This window comes from Camelina sativa, chromosome 16 (genome assembly GCF_030686135.1).
Source record: "Camelina sativa cultivar CO46 ecotype springtype chromosome 16, ASM3068613v1".
NCBI lineage: Eukaryota > Viridiplantae > Streptophyta > Magnoliopsida > Brassicales > Brassicaceae > Camelina > Camelina sativa.
Genome location: NC_141895.1, coordinates 24,700,792 through 24,719,267, shown reverse-complemented (window position 1 = coordinate 24,719,267; position 18,476 = coordinate 24,700,792). Strand labels below are relative to the sequence as shown.

The 18,476-nt window shown below is 39.3% G+C and overlaps 7 protein-coding genes across 13 annotated transcripts; 5 read left to right on the top strand and 2 right to left on the bottom strand.

The window, feature by feature from the left end:
- The first annotated feature begins 152 nt into the window (after positions 1-152).
- On the top strand, positions 153-6,153 carry LOC109124795 (kinesin-like protein KIN-7E). Of its 4 annotated transcripts, XM_010473808.3 has the most exons (15): positions 153-429; positions 909-984; positions 2,058-2,283; positions 2,459-2,546; positions 2,628-2,728; positions 2,814-2,927; positions 3,020-3,101; positions 3,260-3,327; positions 3,411-3,476; positions 3,566-3,690; positions 3,848-4,184; positions 4,297-4,395; positions 4,495-5,145; positions 5,217-5,527; positions 5,592-6,153. In XM_010473808.3, exons 3-15 carry the CDS (start codon positions 2,188-2,190, stop codon positions 5,596-5,598), a joined length of 2,145 nt encoding a protein of 714 aa, XP_010472110.2. In that variant the 5' UTR covers positions 153-429; positions 909-984; positions 2,058-2,187; the 3' UTR covers positions 5,599-6,153. The 4 variants fall into 4 exon arrangements, with proteins under 4 accessions (XP_010472110.2, XP_019093849.2, XP_010472111.2 ...); XM_019238304.2 differs by lacking the exons at positions 153-429; positions 909-984 and adding an exon at positions 1,503-1,670; XM_010473809.2 differs by lacking the exons at positions 153-429; positions 909-984 and adding an exon at positions 1,513-1,763.
- A 781-nt stretch (positions 6,154-6,934) lies between these two features.
- LOC104751785 (small ribosomal subunit protein bTHXm) lies at positions 6,935-7,539 on the bottom strand. The gene has a single exon (XM_010473806.2). It carries the CDS (start codon positions 7,477-7,479, stop codon positions 7,180-7,182), a length of 300 nt encoding a protein of 99 aa, XP_010472108.1. The 5' UTR covers positions 7,480-7,539; the 3' UTR covers positions 6,935-7,179.
- Positions 7,540-7,628: 89 nt separating this feature from the next.
- On the top strand, positions 7,629-9,989 carry LOC104751784 (epimerase family protein SDR39U1 homolog, chloroplastic). The gene is made up of 12 exons (XM_010473805.3): positions 7,629-7,747; positions 7,840-7,893; positions 7,979-8,045; positions 8,136-8,195; positions 8,308-8,426; positions 8,505-8,549; positions 8,656-8,734; positions 8,824-8,885; positions 9,041-9,143; positions 9,238-9,298; positions 9,387-9,457; positions 9,582-9,989. Exons 1-12 carry the CDS (start codon positions 7,664-7,666, stop codon positions 9,821-9,823), a joined length of 1,047 nt encoding a protein of 348 aa, XP_010472107.1. The 5' UTR covers positions 7,629-7,663; the 3' UTR covers positions 9,824-9,989.
- A 169-nt stretch (positions 9,990-10,158) lies between these two features.
- On the bottom strand, positions 10,159-12,877 carry LOC104751783 (ubiquitin fusion degradation protein 1 B). Of its 3 annotated transcripts, none has more exons than XM_010473804.2 (10): positions 12,759-12,877; positions 12,224-12,276; positions 12,046-12,123; positions 11,834-11,858; positions 11,716-11,748; positions 11,503-11,624; positions 11,279-11,409; positions 10,855-11,075; positions 10,508-10,761; positions 10,159-10,420 (listed from the first exon to the last, which is right to left on the bottom strand). In XM_010473804.2, the coding sequence occupies exons 2-10, from the start codon at positions 12,224-12,226 to the stop codon at positions 10,322-10,324; spliced, it is 966 nt and encodes a 321-aa protein (XP_010472106.1). In that variant the 5' UTR covers positions 12,227-12,276; positions 12,759-12,877; the 3' UTR covers positions 10,159-10,321. The 3 variants fall into 3 exon arrangements, with proteins under 3 accessions (XP_010472106.1, XP_087348482.1, XP_087348481.1); XM_087492356.1 differs by having other exon boundaries at positions 12,594-12,804; XM_087492355.1 differs by lacking the exons at positions 12,224-12,276; positions 12,759-12,877 and having other exon boundaries at positions 12,046-12,129.
- Positions 12,878-12,920: 43 nt separating this feature from the next.
- Positions 12,921-15,064, top strand: LOC104751780 (NADP-dependent D-sorbitol-6-phosphate dehydrogenase). The gene is made up of 6 exons (XM_010473803.3): positions 12,921-13,192; positions 13,613-13,707; positions 13,812-13,929; positions 14,123-14,255; positions 14,341-14,560; positions 14,665-15,064. The coding sequence occupies exons 1-6, from the start codon at positions 13,060-13,062 to the stop codon at positions 14,893-14,895; spliced, it is 930 nt and encodes a 309-aa protein (XP_010472105.1). The 5' UTR covers positions 12,921-13,059; the 3' UTR covers positions 14,896-15,064.
- Positions 15,065-15,212: 148 nt separating this feature from the next.
- LOC104751779 (protein BASIC PENTACYSTEINE4) lies at positions 15,213-17,111 on the top strand. 2 transcript variants are annotated; one of them, XM_010473802.3, is made up of 3 exons: positions 15,213-15,340; positions 15,908-16,006; positions 16,102-17,111. In XM_010473802.3, exons 2-3 carry the CDS (start codon positions 15,938-15,940, stop codon positions 16,918-16,920), a joined length of 888 nt encoding a protein of 295 aa, XP_010472104.1. In that variant the 5' UTR covers positions 15,213-15,340; positions 15,908-15,937; the 3' UTR covers positions 16,921-17,111. The 2 variants fall into 2 exon arrangements, with proteins under 2 accessions (XP_010472104.1, XP_019094018.1); XM_019238473.2 differs by lacking the exon at positions 15,908-16,006 and having other exon boundaries at positions 15,266-15,340; positions 16,066-17,111.
- A 44-nt stretch (positions 17,112-17,155) lies between these two features.
- On the top strand, positions 17,156-17,966 carry LOC104751778 (uncharacterized). The gene has a single exon (XM_010473801.3). It carries the CDS (start codon positions 17,301-17,303, stop codon positions 17,826-17,828), a length of 528 nt encoding a protein of 175 aa, XP_010472103.1. The 5' UTR covers positions 17,156-17,300; the 3' UTR covers positions 17,829-17,966.
- Positions 17,967-18,476: the final 510 nt, after the last annotated feature.

The following is an 18,476-nucleotide window of genomic DNA, read 5'->3' as shown; positions in this document are numbered from 1 at the left end:
AATTTTAAATTTAGTTTTTTTTCTAAAATACTTTATCCGGTACATTGCGAAAGTATGAATCCTAGTTATATTAAAATATAAAAGAGGAATTAAAAAAAAAAAGCCAACGTGGCAAGAAGGGGCTTTAATCAGATTCCCGACAACGTTCTAGAGGGTAAATTTGGTATTTCAGTTGGTATCTTCCTTCCACCGCACACACTCTCTCCATCGGTTCAACAAATAGAGAGAAGAGAGAGAGAGAGAGGCGCTTGGCTACGAGATTTGCGGGACCAAATCAGTGCTCATTGGTCCCTCCTCCTTCACACGCAGAGAGAGAGCCGAACCAAAACAAATGGCAATTTTTTAGAGAAAGAGATAGACGACGACGACGACAAAAAGCAGCATGAGAAAGATGGAGTAGAGCAGACGACGAAGAAGAAGAAGAAGAAGGTGACTTTACTGTGATTCTCTTTATCTCTCTATGTATCTCTATTTCTCTCCGTATTCTTCGCACTAGTGATATATATATAGAGAGAGAGATCAATGGTTAGCTTTTGATTCCACTGTTTTATTATCCCATACATACCCTATATAGATTTCTCCTCCGATTTTTGATTTTTTTGACAAGATTGAAGCTTAGAGGAATTTATTTGGGTCAAGTGTTTCCTCTTTCCCTATTTTTTAGATCGAGATTGCTATTTTTGGTATATTTTTTAATTTTATGTGGAGAACGATTCTGCGTTTTTTCTTTTTTTCTTTTTTTTTTTTTTTTTTTTTTTTTTAATTTTAAGATTCGCTTGATAGATTCAGAACACTATACGGTGCCCACCCCTCCTAGGGTTTATTTAATTTTTCGATTCCACTCTCAAAATCACTTCTCTGTGTGTGTGTGTTTTTAATGCTCAAATCTTCTGTGGTGGATGTTTCAGATTAGAGGTCTGTGAAGAAGAAACGGCGTCACTTTGAGGAAGAAAGACAACAAACTATATACTTTCACTTGGTCAGGTATAAAAAGCCCTCTCTTCTTTAACACATATCCAACATCTAGCACACAGTTTGTTTACTCACATTGTATATGAATGAAAGATTGAAGATTTTAGGGTTTAGTCTCAAGATGTGGGGTATTTTGATTGCATTCTAGTCAAATTCATATATTATTTATTATATTCAATTAGTCCTACTCCTACCCATTGTTTAATGTTAAACTCAGGCTTTTTTTTTTTTTTTTTGTTTTTCCTTTACTTGCATTATTATGAAAACTCAAGTGCATTGGTGAGAGAAAGACTTGTGAATACAACAACTATTTCTATATTAATTTTTTCTATCCTTTCTTCTTTCTTCTGTCTCCTTTTGCGTGTGTAAGATTGCAAATCAAAGTACTTTGAATATGATGATAACTTTTCCTTTTTTGAGTTCCTCTCTTTGCTATTAAAATATAGAGATGCGTTTTAACACAGAATGTGTGCTTCTGTGGGACCTTTTCTTTACTTGTATTTCTATTAAAGAAACTTTAGATCGATGATACATTACTTCGTTTTCAAGCATAGTGGGTGACCACTAATGAATAAAAGTCGGTACTCTTTTTTTTTTTTTTTCGTTTGTTTCTTCTTCTAACAGTTAAAAGCTTGATCACCTTCTAAGTAAACTCTCTTTTGTTTTTTCTAATTACAATATCCCATCCCTATTAATAAGTAATAAGTCATCTCTCTTTCGCTCTTCTTTTTCTTTCTTTCTGTTTAAGCAGTGTGTTGCAGAAATTTTGAACTCTGGTGTTTAGTTGCAGTGTAATTGACTTTACTCTGATACTATTGAGTTTGCTTTGTTGAACTGTTCTAGTTTTCTCTATTTTTTTTTTAAGGTTCTTCTTCTGGTAAGATGAGATGTCTGGGCTTTAACATTTTTTTTATGGTTGTGTTAGTTGGAAAATAATGACTTTTTTTTGTCTCTTCTTAGATCTGTTATGTTCTTGAAAGCTTTCAGCACTTGTTAAAATATGAATGAAATGCATCAAACTTCAAAAATGTAACGAGCTTCCTCTGTTTAAAAAGCTCATTGTGTATTATTGTTGATTTGACCAGTGAGCAATGGGAGCTATTGCTGGAGAAGAGCTGAAAAAAATGGAGAAGACACAGGTGCATGTTGCCCGGGAAGAGAAGATATTGGTTCTGGTTAGACTTAGACCTCTGAACGAGAAAGAGATCTTGGCTAATGAAGCTGCAGATTGGGAATGCATCAACGACACTACTGTGTTATACAGAAACACATTGCGTGAGGGCTCAACTTTTCCTTCTGCATACTCATTTGGTAAGAATCGCCATGGTGTACTTGAATTAACTTCAGTTTTTGTTTTCTTTGAACCGTTCCAACCTCTTCTATTAACTTTATTCTACCTGGGCTTGTCCCTGTGAATTTCACACCTGTATATCACATCCATGAGTTGATTTGAATGCCCATTTCTCTTTAAACATTTTGGTGACAGATAGTGTACCGAGGTGAATGCCCAACCAGACAAGTTTACGAAGATGGCCCTAAGGAAGTTGCTCTCTCGGTTGTCAAAGGAATTAACTGTAAGCTTCCTTTATTGTTGTAATGATGTAGACATCAATGACATGGAAAGCTAAAATGATGCATTAATTATTGTTTCTCAGCTAGTATTTTCGCGTACGGTCAGACTAGCAGTGGAAAGACATACACTATGTCTGGAATTACCGAGTTTGCTGTGGCTGACATATTTGATTATATATTTAAGGTACTGCCAAAAATTAAGTCTGATTTTCTCGCACACTACTTTGATTTGTATTTCTCGTTTTCGCTAATTGCACTGGGCGCTGCAGAATGAAGATAGGGCATTTGTTGTGAAATTTTCGGCTATAGAGATCTACAATGAGGCCATCCGAGATCTTCTCAGCCCGGATAGTACACCACTGAGGCTACGAGATGACCCTGAGGTGAAACATTGCTGTTTTCTCCTTACTGTAAGTGCTTTTTGTTAATAATGGTGTGTGACTTTCTTCTCGTGTTTTTTTTTTCTTCAATTTAGAAAGGGGCCGTCGTTGAAAAAGCCACAGAGGAAACCCTGAGAGATTGGAACCATTTGAAGGATCTTATCTCTGTTTGTGAAGGTAATATTCTCATATAGTCCACCTATTTTCCATTACTACAAACGAGCTGATAGTTATGTAGTTTGCTCCAGATTTGCAACTCAGGTTATTCTGCACAAATTGTTGTGTAAAAAATATCTCTCACTACGTGTCTGTACTTCTTGATGTTCTTATTGCAGCACAGCGGAAGATTGGTGAAACCTCATTAAATGAGAGAAGTTCAAGATCGCATCAAATTATCAAACTAGTTAAGCTCTTTTCTAGTACTGGATCTAAATGATTTCCCTTTTTTTTTATCTTCGCATAATCTAAATTATTAACTTTTTGTAGACAGTTGAAAGCTCTGCTCGTGAGTTCTTAGGCAAAGAGAACTCAACCACTCTCATGGCGAGTGTGGTATGTTATTATCTACTTTATTTATATGCGTCTCAAGGTTCTAAGCTTTGCCGATCATCTTGTTTGTGCTCATTGTTTCTTATGTGCAGAATTTTATTGATTTGGCGGGGAGCGAGCGCGCATCACAGGCCTTATCAGCTGGGGCAAGACTTAAGGAGGGTTGTCATATCAATAGAAGTTTGTTGACCCTAGGAACCGTGATACGTAAACTCAGGTGTGGAAGTGATACTTCGGCTGACACTGTAACCTTACAATTTGTAGCATGTGCTGTTGATCAATATTAACAAACACAATTCGAACTCTACAAGCATCTTTATTTATCTTTTTGAAACTTAATGTGCTTTGATATAAAGACTGTCAACATGATGCAGCAATGGAAGACAAGGACACATCAATTATAGAGACTCCAAGCTCACACGTATTCTTCAGCCATGCTTGGGGGGCAATGCCAGAACAGCCATAGTCTGCACGCTGAGTCCAGCGAGGAGTCATGTAGAGCAGACTAGAAACACTCTTCTGTTTGCCTGCTGTGCCAAGGAAGTTACAACAAAGGCACAGATCAATGTTGTCATGTCAGACAAGGCTTTGGTGAAGCAGCTACAGCGTGAGCTAGCCAGGCTCGAGAGCGAGCTGAGAAACCCAGCCCCTGCCACCTTAAGCTGCGATTGTGGGGTTGCGCTGAGAAAGAAAGATCTTCAGATACAGAAGGTTTGTGCTATTGTGGAAACCCAGTAGTAGTTTTAACAGATCCGTTGGCAGGGGTGGTTGGTTTACTTTTGGATAGTTGGGTTTATTCTGATTAAGGTTTGATATCATGCAGATGGAGAAGCAGCTTGCAGAAATGACAAAACGGCGGGATATTGCCCAATCTCGGCTTGACGATTTTATGAAGATGGTGGAACACGATGAGTCTTCAAAGGTATCTCAGTTCAATCGACAGTTTATCAAATAATCTTTTACAGTTTGATAGCATTTCTAGTTTCATCCATTTGTTTTTTTTCTTTTCAAATTTTGAAAGGCTGGGGCTCCGCATAATCGTAACCGTACCAACAAGTGGGAGGATGGTTCAGTGTCAGAGACATCAGGCGTGGTTGATCCAGATAGGACCAGTTTCATATCAGATGGGACATCTACGCCTCTGTCAACTGCAAGAGCTCATGTTAGGTCTCACTCTGATGATCTGGAGGAGGAATTGTCATCTGGGCGTTTAGGAGATCAATCAGAAGAATACTGCAAAGAAGTACAATGCATTGAGATGGACGATGAATCAACCAGTGACATTAATAACAACAGTGAAGAAAGGACAGATGCAGAAACAATTCTGGGCCACAACACAGAGGCAAACGGTGGAACAGGTCATGCTCAAAACAGTACCCCGTCAAGTGTTAGAAGTGTCAGGAGGAGGCAGAGTTGGAGCCGTGGAGAAACCATGCCGGGCACAAGCACTCCTCCTGATGCCCTGGAGATGGACTACCCTGGAAGACCGGAGGTTCATGGTATCGTGTTTCCTGATTTAGAGTTCGGTTCTGGTGGGAAATTGTTGAGGGAAGATTCAATGTCCTCCCGCGGAAGTGATTCCACTGAGGCTCACAGTGTTGGAACACCGTTGGTGGGAGACGGTGGAGGTATCACCAGCATTCGGTCATTTGTTGAAGGGCTGAAGGAGATGGTAAAAACCGTTATAGCCGTCTCTATCCTTTCTACAAAGAAGCAACTTCTTATGTGGAGCTCTCTTTTCAGGTTTCGGACACTGAGAATTCAGGGAAGATGGGGAAGGACATTGGTGTGGACGCTATGGAGGAAGAGGTGTCTGGGACGATGACAAACTGGTCGGACGAATTTGAGAGACAGAGAGAACAGATTCTGGGGCTGTGGCAAACATGTCATGTCTCGCTGGTGCATAGAACATACTTCTTCTTGCTCTTCACGGGAGATCAAGCGGATTCAATATACATTGGAGTAGAGCTAAGAAGACTTTCATTTATGAAAGAAAGCTTCTCTCAGGGAAACCATGCCTTTGAAAGAGGACAAACACTAACAGTAGCTTCAAGGTTAGTACTTTTAGCGTTTGATTTTGTATCCGCTGCAAAAAGCTAATGCTCGGTTTTGCTGTAGCCTATAGGCGCTTCATAGGGAGAGACGGATGCTAAGCAAGCTTGTCGGGAAGAGGTTTACTGGAGAGGAAAGGAAGAGACTTTACCAGAAGTTTGGAATTGCTGTGAACTCGAAACGCCGGAGGTTGCAGCTAGCGAACCAGCTCTGGAGTAAACCCAACGACATAACCCACGTGGTTGAAAGCGCAGCGGTTGTAGCGAAGCTTGTTAGGTTCGTGGAGCAAGGAAGAGCTATGAAGGAGATGTTTAGTCTGAGCTTCACGCCTCCGCTTCCAACAACACGGAGATCACTTAACTGGAGAAAAAGCATGGCCACGCTTTTCTAATTCTAATAGAGAGTTCAAACACGTTCATATAATGGTTTTTGAGGTTGTATGTGTAAATCTTCTAGGCGCTGGTGTTTGATGAAAAATTTCATGTTTCTACAGCTTAAGATGGATCTGTCTCTATTTTTATTGTTGGTTTCATGGGGATTTTGATTTGTAAGCTGACATCAACACATTCTGATGTTTTTTCTTTAACTGGTAAGGCTTTTGGGTAATATGATATCGACCCTTGTCCTATTTTAGCGCAACGAAACATAGTTTTCAAAATGTGCGTGACATTTGTCCAACATCGATACGAATTCGTTGAACAAGACCGATCAATTCTGCTAACTACAATTCCGAAGCCCAAATGAATGCTCAGGTTCTAAACACTGTCGTTTTTGTCTAAAATGTTTTTAGTTTTAGTTTCTACAATGTAAAACAACAGTAAAGGCCAAAATTGAAAGAAGAGTAAAAATAACAACTAAAAAAAACAGAGATATTGAGCAATCTATGATCATCACCAGGAACTACAAAACATAAAGGCTAACATCACTCAAACCGTCTAAATATGCAGAGAGCAACCATAATTATAGTGAGCACGTTACTCAATATGATATCTTGGAACTAGATCTTCAACCAACAAAACTGCAAACTCGAACAGGAAACTGTCTGACCTCTCGTCCTATTCAAATCAATGAATACAAACAAGTTCTCGCCATTTGAAAGTGTGATATGCAACAAGGCGGGTTTTCAAAAATCTTATACAACTCCAAATCTGAGAGTCACTAGTAGTCTCTTAGGCCAAAATTTGCTATCCTACATTCAGCCATCCATTCATACCAAACAAAACACTATACTACACAGTTACACACACATTCATACCAAAGCATCAAACGTGGTTCAGTTGCATAATCTTCCTATAACCACCTAATCCAAAAGTTAAAGGCTCTCGGTGAAACACTCTAAACACTCTCATTAATTCACACACGCTTTTAAGCTTGAACCAATCAACAAATCTTGTGTATAAATAAGCGACTGCAAAATCAAAACTTATTAATTTCAGTATAATTTGGATTCAGATCCCAAATGAAGCCACAAGGGGAAACATCTAAGCCTCTAAAATCGCAAATGAGGTGGAAACAACACAAATCATGAACAGAGACGAGTTTTATACTCAAATGATTCATGATGAGAAGAAGTATACAGACAACACCATTAAAGGCGACATTTTTTTGGTTGGCAAACAAGAAAAAAAAAACCCTAAAAAAGAAGAGAAAAGTTTCAGATGAGTTTGAAAGGGAGAGGCCAAGGAGTAGACCTGGGAACCTCAAGCTTGTCTTTGATTCGCTCAATCATCTTCTGCTTCTTCCCTCTCGAGTTCCCGTACGATCCTTTGAATCTCTTCCCTTTCTTCGTCTTCTTATCTCCTCTCCCGCACAAATCCATTCCCGATACCGCCGGAGCTGCAGACGCCGGAGATAAAGATGAATATTTCGCCGCCGAACAGTTCAATGCTGCAGATGTTCGCTGCGTCATCATAATCCGTCGCGCCATCGCGCCGCACCACTGCATCGCCGCCATCTCGCTCTCTCTCACACTCACTCTTTCGTCCTCTGAAACTTCAGAGAGACTAAAACACACATTGGGTTCACTCATGGGCCTTTAGTAAAGCCCATTAAAGGCCTTTTGAGTGGTCTTGGTGCAAGACGTTATATATGTGTCTCCACCACAGTCACAGAGTTAACGATCATATCAGCGAAACACCATGGAGCTTTTCTGCTCAACAACGTCTCTTTCCTCCTCCTTCGCTCTCTCTTCTGCTCTTTTCGTTCCTACTTCATCTTTCCCCGTACGCAATTTTGGGTTTTTGAATTGTTATTTTCTGAAAGTTTTGTTCTTTCAGCCTCTAATTCGTTGCGGGAAATTTTGGATTTTTTTTAGGTGCCAGGGAGCAGGAGACTCATGGTTCTGTGTAGTTCCGAGAAATCTCAGAAGGTACTTTCATTCAAACCCATTGCATTGATTATACAATTGAAGCTATTAAAAAATGTGGTCTTTGTTGTTTTCCCTGGAAAATCAGATGACAGTTTCAGTAACTGGAGCAACTGGATTCATAGGGAGACGACTGGTTCAGAGACTTCGTGCTGGTAAGATGATAATGATACACTGATCACACTCGTTCGACTTAGTTATGATTCAAATCTGTACTTTAACTTTTTCAAATGTTCGTTCTGCAGATAATCACTCTATCCGTGTCTTAACACGTTCTAAATCCAAAGCTGAGCAAATATTTCCTGGTAAGAAGGTAATGACTGTTCATTCATTCTGCTTAGGATCATATGTGATTTGATTAATCATATTACCAGTCTTTTGATCTGATTCATCTTGTTCTTAATGGTCTCCTTTCAGCCAAGGATTTCCCAGGTATTGTGATTGCAGAAGAACCGGATTGGAAAAAATGCGTACAAGGATCCACTGCTGTTGTGAACTTGGCAGGACTGCCTATTAGTACAAGGTGGTCTCCCGAGGTCAGTTTTCTTCTTACACCTTTCTCTAAAGTTTGATCCTTTTTCGTTTCTCCACTGATATCTTTGCTTGCTTTGCAGATCAAGAAAGAGATTAAGGACAGCCGGATCCGTGTCACCTCTAAAGTTAGTGATTATACTGTCTTTTGTCATTTGATTGTGGTTCCAAGCTTTCACATATTAAGGAGATTTCCTAATGAAAAGGTTACAATTTTTTTTTAACTACATGAAGGTTGTTGAGTTGATGAATAATTCACCAGCAGAAGCCAGGCCTACCGTTCTAGTTAGCGCCACGGCTGTTGGTTACTATGGTTTGTTACAATCCTATATGCGGGAGCCATCAAAGTTTGGATTCGTGAATCATGTCAACAAGAATTCTAACCCTCTTTTTAACTGCCAGGTACTAGTGAGACCGGAGTATTCGACGAAAATAGTCCATCAGGGAAGGATTATCTCTCAGAGGTAAATGTCCTAGAATATATTCCTTTTGCAAATTCTGAATCTTTTTCTAGTTTAGATCCTGAAATAACTGTTTGTACTTAGCGGTGATAGATGTCGATCTAACTCCATGTTCTCCAAATTTGCTTCTTAAATAAAACATGTACTTGTGAACTTAGGTTTGCAGAGAATGGGAAGGAACTGCACTGAAAGCGAATAAGGATGTTAGAGTGGCACTTATCCGCATTGGTGTTGTTCTTGGCAAAGATGGTGGAGCTTTGGGTGCGTATTCTCTCTCGCTCTCACACGCTAATGAAATTTGTTTGTGAAGGACTTAGATACTCTGATGATAAAGTATTTTTTTTGTGCATTGTAGCCATGATGATACCCTTTTTCCAAATGTTTGCTGGAGGACCTCTTGGTTCAGGACAACAATGGTAAAAGTTGAGTTGGATACTTTTCTGGTTATCTCTTGATGGCTCTCTGCGATTTTTGAAGATCGTTCTTAAACAATTCATTGTGTAGGTTCTCTTGGATTCACGTTGATGACTTGGTGAACTTAATTTACGAGGCCCTCAGTAATCCATCCTACAAAGGTAACAACAAACATACATATCCTTTATGTTTCGTCTTAAGAATAGGTAACGGAGTTTGTCCCAAAAAAAAAACGGAATAGGTCAAGGGCTAAAGCATAGTGCTATTGGTGCTGGTTGTTGGCAGGAGTTATTAATGGGACTGCGCCGAATCCGGTTAGACTTGGGGAAATGTGCCAGCAGCTAGGCAGCGTTCTTAGCCGACCATCGTGGCTACCAGTTCCTGACTTTGCACTCAAAGCTTTGCTCGGAGAAGGTGCCACTGTGGTTCTGGAGGGACAGAAGGTTTTACCTGCAAGAGCCAAAGAGCTTGGCTTTGAATTCAAGTACAAATACGTGAAAGATGCACTCAAAGCCATTATGCAATAAGGTGACACATACAGCACCGTTGTAGCATTGGATTTGTCACAGAAAAACAAGAGATTCTTTTCTTTTCGTCTCTAATATTTTCTTTTTCCGAGGGATATATCATGTATGTATGTATCTATCAGATGTGTTGAGAGGATATTATTACTGAGACATAGGATTTTTCTCATATACTGTTCTTATTCATAGGGTAATTTAGCCAACTCACAGGTCCTCTTCAGGCTTCAGCCAATGACTTCACCTATAAAGCGCCAAACTTTGCTATTCACGAAAAAATTATGTGAATGACGTGCTCAGACTTATATCATGCAGTAAGAATATATAGAAGAGCAGGGAACTGTATGAAATGGGATTGAATCTGATAAAGAAAACAAATCTAGTCAAGACAAGCCAGAGATTTATTAACTTATTTGTTTTCCTTTTAATTCGAGGCACTAGTCTTTATAATACACAACATGAGGGGATCATAAATAAACTGAGCACACTCATTGTGTGAGTTGGTCAACCCCTCAATGAATACTTCTTCCCAGTGAAAGCTTGGAACTTAGGCTCTTCTTTCTTCTCCTGTTCTTCTTGCTTTGTCTCTTTTCCAGCTCCAACCTAGAAAAGGTCAATCATAGGCATTTGTCTCTCAGTTCCACTCCAATATCTGTTTTGCCATTAATCAAAAAAAGTTTTTATAACTACCTTAGGAGGAGTAGCCTCTTTTGGAGCACGGTTGGCATTGGACCCAAACACAAGTTTTCCATGTGCCTGTCGCGCAGCTTTCTCTGAGCTACTTGCTGCAGATGACTGTCCATTACCATTAGCAACAACTGGCTGTTTGTCTTTTGGGCTAGAGGCAGGCGGTGGCTCATAGGCAAGAGGTCTCCCATCTAACCGTCTTCCAGATCCCGTGAAAGGGTTGAACTTTGGTTCAGGTTCATCCACAACCTCCTCAGCTGAAAAAAAAAAACACACATGAAATCCAACAACTTGAAGCTAATAGACTAAAAGAATATCCATCTTATGATTCCATGTCCATGAATACATACCTTTTGCCGGACCCTTAGCTGCAGCAGGTGCTGTGGTACGTTCAGGCTCCTTGTAGTCAAGGGGAGTTGCGAAATCAACCTCACAGTCTGTTTCTATGATACTGATTCCATTAGCAGGCTTAGTTTCAACTATATCTATAAAGTACTTCTTGTTGTTGTATGGAACCATAATGCTATCCCCAGTGGTTAGGCATGAGTAATTTCTCAGAGCAGTCTCCAAGCTGCAAGGTTCACTCATTCATCAGAAAGCCACAAGGAAATATAGATAACAAACAGAAACAAATGAAATCATCTAACTACGGGCCAGAAGACAAGAAGAACTTCAATATAATACATTTTTTTCTAAGTAAAAACCAACATGATATGGGCAAAAGATAATTAAATAAGGACTAATACGAGAGGGTTCGAAATAAGATGGACTCACATGGCTTTCGGGTTGGAGATATCGAGGAAGTCTTTTGTGTGAGGCTGTAGTTTAACGTAAGTTCCCTTTGGAAGAGTGACATTTCTAACTCTCACAATGTCTCCTTCTTGCAGGAGCAGATTCTGCATCATCTGGATTAGATAAAAGTAGCAAACAATTAGTTTGGTAAAGCTGCAAAATCCCGAGAATATCAACCGATAACCAAAAAGGAGGCTGATACGAACCCAATATGGCATGTAGATCATGCCTTCTTCTGCAATGAACTCAAGGACTCCACAGTGAGAAACACGTTCAATTCCAGCATTACGAAGCTCAAACAGCATTGGATAGTCAATATGCAAAGAAGCTGTAAAGTTTCCCCAATATTAGAGCTATGATATTTTCCCAAGTTTAACATAATAAATCAAACTCAAAAGAGCAAATCAGTGGGAGCATACCTAGACGATCAAGGGCTGATGGTGGCATTATAACTGAAAAAGAATAAACACAAATCAAACTTCAAGCTTGAACAATATGGATGAAAACAAACAATGGCGTCTAGATAGAAGGACTTACTCTTGTCACCACTTTCAATTTGTGGCTGCAAGACGAGAAAAGGGAATACAAATTAGAAACAAGAAAATAGAAATCAAGTATGCAGAATTCTGAGTCTGAATCTGAGAATTGTTACAGATTTCAGCAAGTAGAACCTGTAATGTTACAACAAAATAGAACTCCTCGATTCACTTATCAGGGTATTAACTTAAAGAAGAGACATGAAACCAAACCTTATCGATAAAAGATGCCGGATAGCAGCGATAACTCTGCTCAAAGGTCGTTCCATGATAATGGTATCCATCGAAAAACTGCATCGTGTTAAGTTCCAAAGGTTAAGACAAAACAACATGTAAGTGATTACTAAACTAGCATTAATGGTTAAAAAATGAAACCTTTGAAGACACTTACCATAGTTTGTTTTTGGTGGTTGATAAAGAGAATAAGTTAACTCAGGCAATCAACTGTCAACATACCGCAAAAAGAAACGTCACACAACTCAAATTAGAAGAGATCCAAATCAGACAAGATATATAAAAATAAATATTAGGGTTTCAAATCGTCAATCGTGGGCAACAATTCCAAGCAGCAAAGAACATCAAAGTCGGTGACTTTGACAAACGTTAATCAAAAAAAAAAAAAAAAAAACCCTAAGACTTCAATTTCGAATCTCAGAAAACCTAAAAAAGTTCGAAGAAACCATCTCTATAACCCGCAAAAATCAAACCTTTTCAAACAAAACCAAGTAAGATCCTTGGAAACCTATCCCAATACGACTCACCAGGAATCCCCAAGAGAGGATAATCCAATCACAAATCCAAGAGTGAGATCGATACAAACAAAACCAAAGCTTTACAAAATTGAAAGCTCGCCTTGAGATTATCAGAGATTGTACAAGAAAACCAGAAAAAACTACCGATTGAGCTACCCCGACCATTAAATTTACCTGTGAGAGAGTTTTATTCGATTCCGGACACAAACAAGTAACGATTGGTGTTGGTGACCTGTGTGATAGCGTTTCCTTGTATTGTATACATACCATACGGTGCGTATTGAGTCTATGTCAACATAAACAATATTGAGCCTAATAAAATAAAAAGCCCATTAGTTATGATTGGCCCATTGGTGGCTTTTTTAAATAAACGTGTGCGTTACCAAATACACACAGTGAGAAACTCTCAATCTGAGCAGATATTTTACCCAATCAGGAGGATTCAGGGAGAGAAGCAGAAGAAGAAGAAGAAGAAATGGAGATAACACTGAACAGTGGCTTCAAGATGCCGATCGTCGGCTTAGGAGTATGGAGGATGGAGAAAGAAGGGATCCGAGACCTTATCATCAGTGCTATCAAGATCGGCTATCGCCATCTCGACTGTGCTGGTAACTATCTCTCTCTCAGTCAGAGCTAGACCTTTTGTGGTTGCTTCGGGTTCGTTTGAAGATGTGAATTTATTGGGTTTGTTATAACTTGTCTAAAGCTTAAAACTTTATTAAAGATGGTCTAAGATTTGGGAGCTGAAGTGAATACTCTCTGTAGATCTTTATTTGCATTTGATGCTTCAGTATTTGGAATCATAGAATGATCTAAAAGTTTTTGCTCTGTAGATGATTATTTTGTGGTAGCTTTTTAGCTGTTACTTGTAATAGACATGGTTCATTTTGACTTTTGACTTTTTTTTTTTTTTTTTTAATGTGAATTGCTTGGTAGGTTTCTATGTCTTGATTTTGGGAGTCTTTTTTTCATCCCTTTTGTTTATGCTAACATCTTTTGGCGTGTTCGTGTTCCATTCCATGCTGCAGCTGATTATAGGAACGAGACCGAAGTTGGTGAAGCTCTTACAGAAGCATTCAAGACTGGTCTGGTTAAGAGGGAGGATCTCTTCATTACAACCAAGGTCAAACGAAACCACATAGCTGTGATTAGAAATATATCTATTTTTAGTTTGGATGATTAAGAAGTGAGAAAGCTCTGCGTTCTGAATCCTTTTTGTTATTGCAGCTATGGAATTCAGACCACGGCCATGTTATTGAGGCGTGCAAAGACAGTCTCAAGAAACTTCAACTTGATTATCTTGACCTTTTCCTCGTTCACTTTCCCGTAGCAACGAAACACACTGGTGAGGGCCTGGCTGTTGCCTTATCCACGTTATTTAGTCTTGACTAAAGACCTTTGCATTTTGTTTTTATTATACATCCTCCTTTTTCTCTGGCTGAAATAGCCAAGTTTCCTCAAGTCTTTCGCAATTGGTACAAACAATATAATAATAAGCTGTAACATGTGAGCCGTCCCCTGTCCATATGTGCTTACAGGAGTTGGAACAACCAATAGTGCTTTGGGTGATGATGGGGTATTGGACATAGATACAACAATCTCTCTGGAAACTACATGGCATGACATGGAAAAGCTTGTTTCTATGGGTTTGGTCCGCAGCATTGGAATCAGGTTCAACATTTCTCACCAACTTAACTAGTCCTTTTGTTTTCCAGGCTAATTTCTGACTTTTTTTTTACCATTTGGCTGTTTCCAGTAACTATGACGTTTTTCTAACGAGAGATTGCTTGGCTTACTCCAAGATCAAGCCTGCAGTGAATCAGATCGAGACACACCCTTACTTCCAACGTGATTCTCTTGTCAAATTCTGCCAGAAGCACGGGATTTGTGTCACCGCACATACTCCTCTAGGAGGTGCCACAGCCAATGCCGAGTGGTTTGGAACCGTGTCATGTCTGGATGACCCAGTTCTCAAAGTAAGTCCCATCCCCTACACCTTAAAAATTTTGGTTTGAAACAGTGAAAGAGTGTACCTTTTGACAGTTGATTAAATTGGACTGATATAATCTGAAATCCTTAGGGTGTGGCCGAGAAGTACAAAAAGACAGTGGCACAGGTAGTGCTGAGGTGGGGAATCCAGAGAAACACAGTGGTGATACCAAAGACATCGAAGCCTGGGAGATTGGATGAGAATTTCCAAGTATTCGATTTCGAGCTGTCGAAAGAAGACATGGAACTGATCAAGACCATGGACAGGAAGTACCGTACGAACCAACCAGCCAAGTTTTGGGGCATCGATCTCTACGCTTGATCACAAGCACACACACTCTCACTCTATCTATCTATATGAATAAATGAAGCTGAAGAAGTAAGCCCTTATTAGCTTGACTGCAATATTCTCAAATATTGTGAGCCTATCTATTTTATAAAACTCATGTCAAACAGATTCTGATTTCTTTTAAGTCCCCCTCTCATCTCTATATTTTTTTATATGCTAATCCTCAATAGAAAAAAAAAATGAAAAACATTCGAAACGCACCACTGCAAGAAGGAGATGTGAAAGGACGATAATGACCTTGTTCAATAGAATTTGAGAGGAGGGTATTTTGGTAAATTCGATCTTCTTCTGCTTCGTCTACAGACATCTCTCTCTCTCTCTCTCTCTCTCTCTCTCTCTCTCTCTCTTCAATTAGATAGATCCTTTCGTCTCGATCGATCAATATCCATTGTTTCTTCCTCAGAAGCTCCGAAAACTCGTAAGCTTTCGCGCCATTGTGTTCACTTTGATTTCGATGTTAAATTCAGTCTTCTTTCTCTAGGGTTTGTAATTTTCAATTCAAGCTCTTCCTTTGTTTATTTTTTTTTATTTCGCGGAGTTTGTATGTTTTACTTATAAGCTTCAGATTGATTCGACCTTATTGTTGATCGTGGTGACCTAATACGATATATATATATATATAGGATATATATATATATATATATATATGTATATTTGGTAATTGTTCATTGAAGTTCTGTATCTGACGAGTTTGTATTGATTTTGGTATCTATTATTATTCTGATTACGGAACCCTAACTGGGAAATCAACTATACAGATTTTGAATCCGAGAATCATAAATTAAGTTGAGAATTGTTTAGTTTTGTTTTTATATGGAATCTTGATTCTAGATGAGTGTGATGATTTAAGGTTTAGAAGAGTTCCAGAGTGATTGCTTTATAAATCACCAATGTTTTTGAAATTTGGTTTCACTATATTGCTGAGTGTCTTCGACGACAAGCTTGAGAAGTTTTATTTTTTCTCGGTGTTTTTCTCTTCTTGAAGATATATATATATATATACATATATAAGAGGATGGAGAATGGTGGTCAGTATGATAATGGGAGGTTCAAACCCGATTACTTGAAAGGTGCACAATCTATGGTAAGCCATTATTGATTTTTTTTGGTTTCCCTCTTATGTTTTTGTTGTTGTGATTGTAGTAGGCTAACAAGCAATGAATGTGTTTGTTAACACAGTGGAATATGATGCCTCAGCATCAGATTAAGGAACAACATAATGCCTTGGTGATGAATAAGAAGATCATGTCCATCCTTGCTGAGAGGGATGCAGCTATACACGAAAGAAACCAAGCTGTCTCTGCCAAAAAAGAAGCAGTTGCGGCCAGGGATGAAGCGCTTCAGCAACGGGACAAAGCTCTTTCTGAGAGAGATAAAGCCTTGATAGAGAGAGACAATGCTTATGCTGCGCTTCAACACCATGAGAATAGTCTCAACTTTGCTTTGTCCGGTGGGAAACGCGGTGACGGAGATGATTGTGTCGGTGTTGAACCCCACAAACTTGCAGTCTTCCCGTTATCAACTATTCCCCCCGAGGTGACCAGCACTACTAAGGTGGCCAAAAGGAAGAAGGAGAGCAAGCAGGGGCAAGTAAAGATGAAAAAAGTTGGTGAAGATCTGAACCGTCGAGTTGCTGCTCCTGGAAAAAAATCTAGAAAAGATTGGGACAGCCTAGATGTCGGTTTAAATTTAGTCACCTTTGATGAGACGATAATGCCAGTACCGATGTGCACATGCACAGGCTCTGCACGTCAGTGTTACAAGTGGGGAAACGGCGGCTGGCAATCATCTTGTTGCACAACCACTTTATCTCTTTATCCTTTACCGCAGATGCCAAACAAGAGGCATTCTCGGATGGGCGGTAGGAAAATGAGCGGAAACGTCTTCTCGAGATTACTCAGCCGTTTAGCAGCAGAAGGGTATGACCTCTCTTGTCCTGTTGATCTTAAAGACTATTGGGCTAGACACGGGACAAACCGCTACATCACTATCAAGTAGCCTCTATATATGGTCTATCTACAGAAGCCAAGTATGTTTCTCTCTTTTTCTTTCTACTTTAAGGTTAGGTGTTGTCTTTTGTCTCTATTGTTCATAGTTCGTTGTTGTGTATGTTACAATATTATTATGTTAACTATCTTTTGAATGGGCAAAAATGGTTTGGCATAAGGAAATATATTTTGACTTTAAAACTTTAAATCGTAACAGTTAGGATTACGAAATCTTTTGACCCCCCTTTTATTAACAGTGAGAGAGAATATCTCAAAGTTCTCAACAGCTTTAACGTTGAAAACTCACATCAGTGATTTGGTCATTCATTTACACTATTTAGTCTTATATTTTTACGGAGAACAAAAACAGAAAAACAAAACAATCGAAGCATGAACAAAGTGCCGGAGAAAGTCACAGTGGAAACCCAGTCGCAGCAAAAGCCATCAAAGATGCGTTGGCTCGCCGCCTCCAGAGCATTCTTGCAAATTCCAAATCCGGCGATTGTCAAAGTTTTCGTCCTAAGCAGCGTGGCTACGTTCACCTCAGGAATTGCCTTAGTCATTGAATGGATCTGTCACGGAAAGAGCCACAGCGGATTTGGGTGGATCATCTACTATGCGTTGTTCTTGGTGTGTCTTCCTCTTCTCATCTTGATCGGTCTTCATATCCTCATGGCGATCTCTTCTTCTAGCCGGAGCTCAAAAGTTCAGATTGTAGATACAGCTTCAAGCAAAGAGCCGTGCGTTGTGCAGCAGAACCAGTGTACCGAGACGAATCAACGAACTGAAGAAACGGAGAAAAACAGCTGCCGAAGTTTAGCCGTTGTGGTTGCTTCGGATAACGAGAAGGTGCCGAGGATAAAACGCGCCGTGTCATTCCCGTCGCATGGCGAAGTAAGATCATGTCGTACTCGTTAGCAAAACAAAGTACACTAGATATGGTTTTAGTAATCATGAACCTAATAATCTCTTTGTGATATGTTCTTCAGCATTTTGTCTTTTTTTCATTGATCCAACGATAATGATTTCTGAAAATCGAATTACAACCTTTTTTCATATGATAGATTAGATATTGCCACAAAGTTCCATTTTCTTATATAAATGGATAAAGATAGGTTTAGGAACGTGCACTTGTAGCAAGGAAGTCCTCTTGTTCATTTCTCCGCCCTAAGCGCTAACTCGTAGACTGACTGACACTCGTAGTCCGGACTTGTTCACTAAGACACAACGGTTCTCACTTGTGTCATACACCTGTGTCGGGCCTTTTGGTTATGTTTTATTACACTTCCAAACAGGGACCCATTTATCACTTTACCGGACATGATTGCTACATTGTACTTTGTGTTCATGGCCCAAAATGAGAATGTTTCAAAAATTTATCTTGAGTTGTATAAAGCTTTTTATAAAACCAGTCACAAAAAGAAAACCAAAGAGACAAAAGTAGTAAATGACAGTGATTTACCCAAAATAGGTGCTATGCGATTGGTCTAAGATATAGTATTACTTTTTGAAGTGATTTACCCCAAATTTAATAATATTTTGCCCAAATGTGGTAAATATCATTTA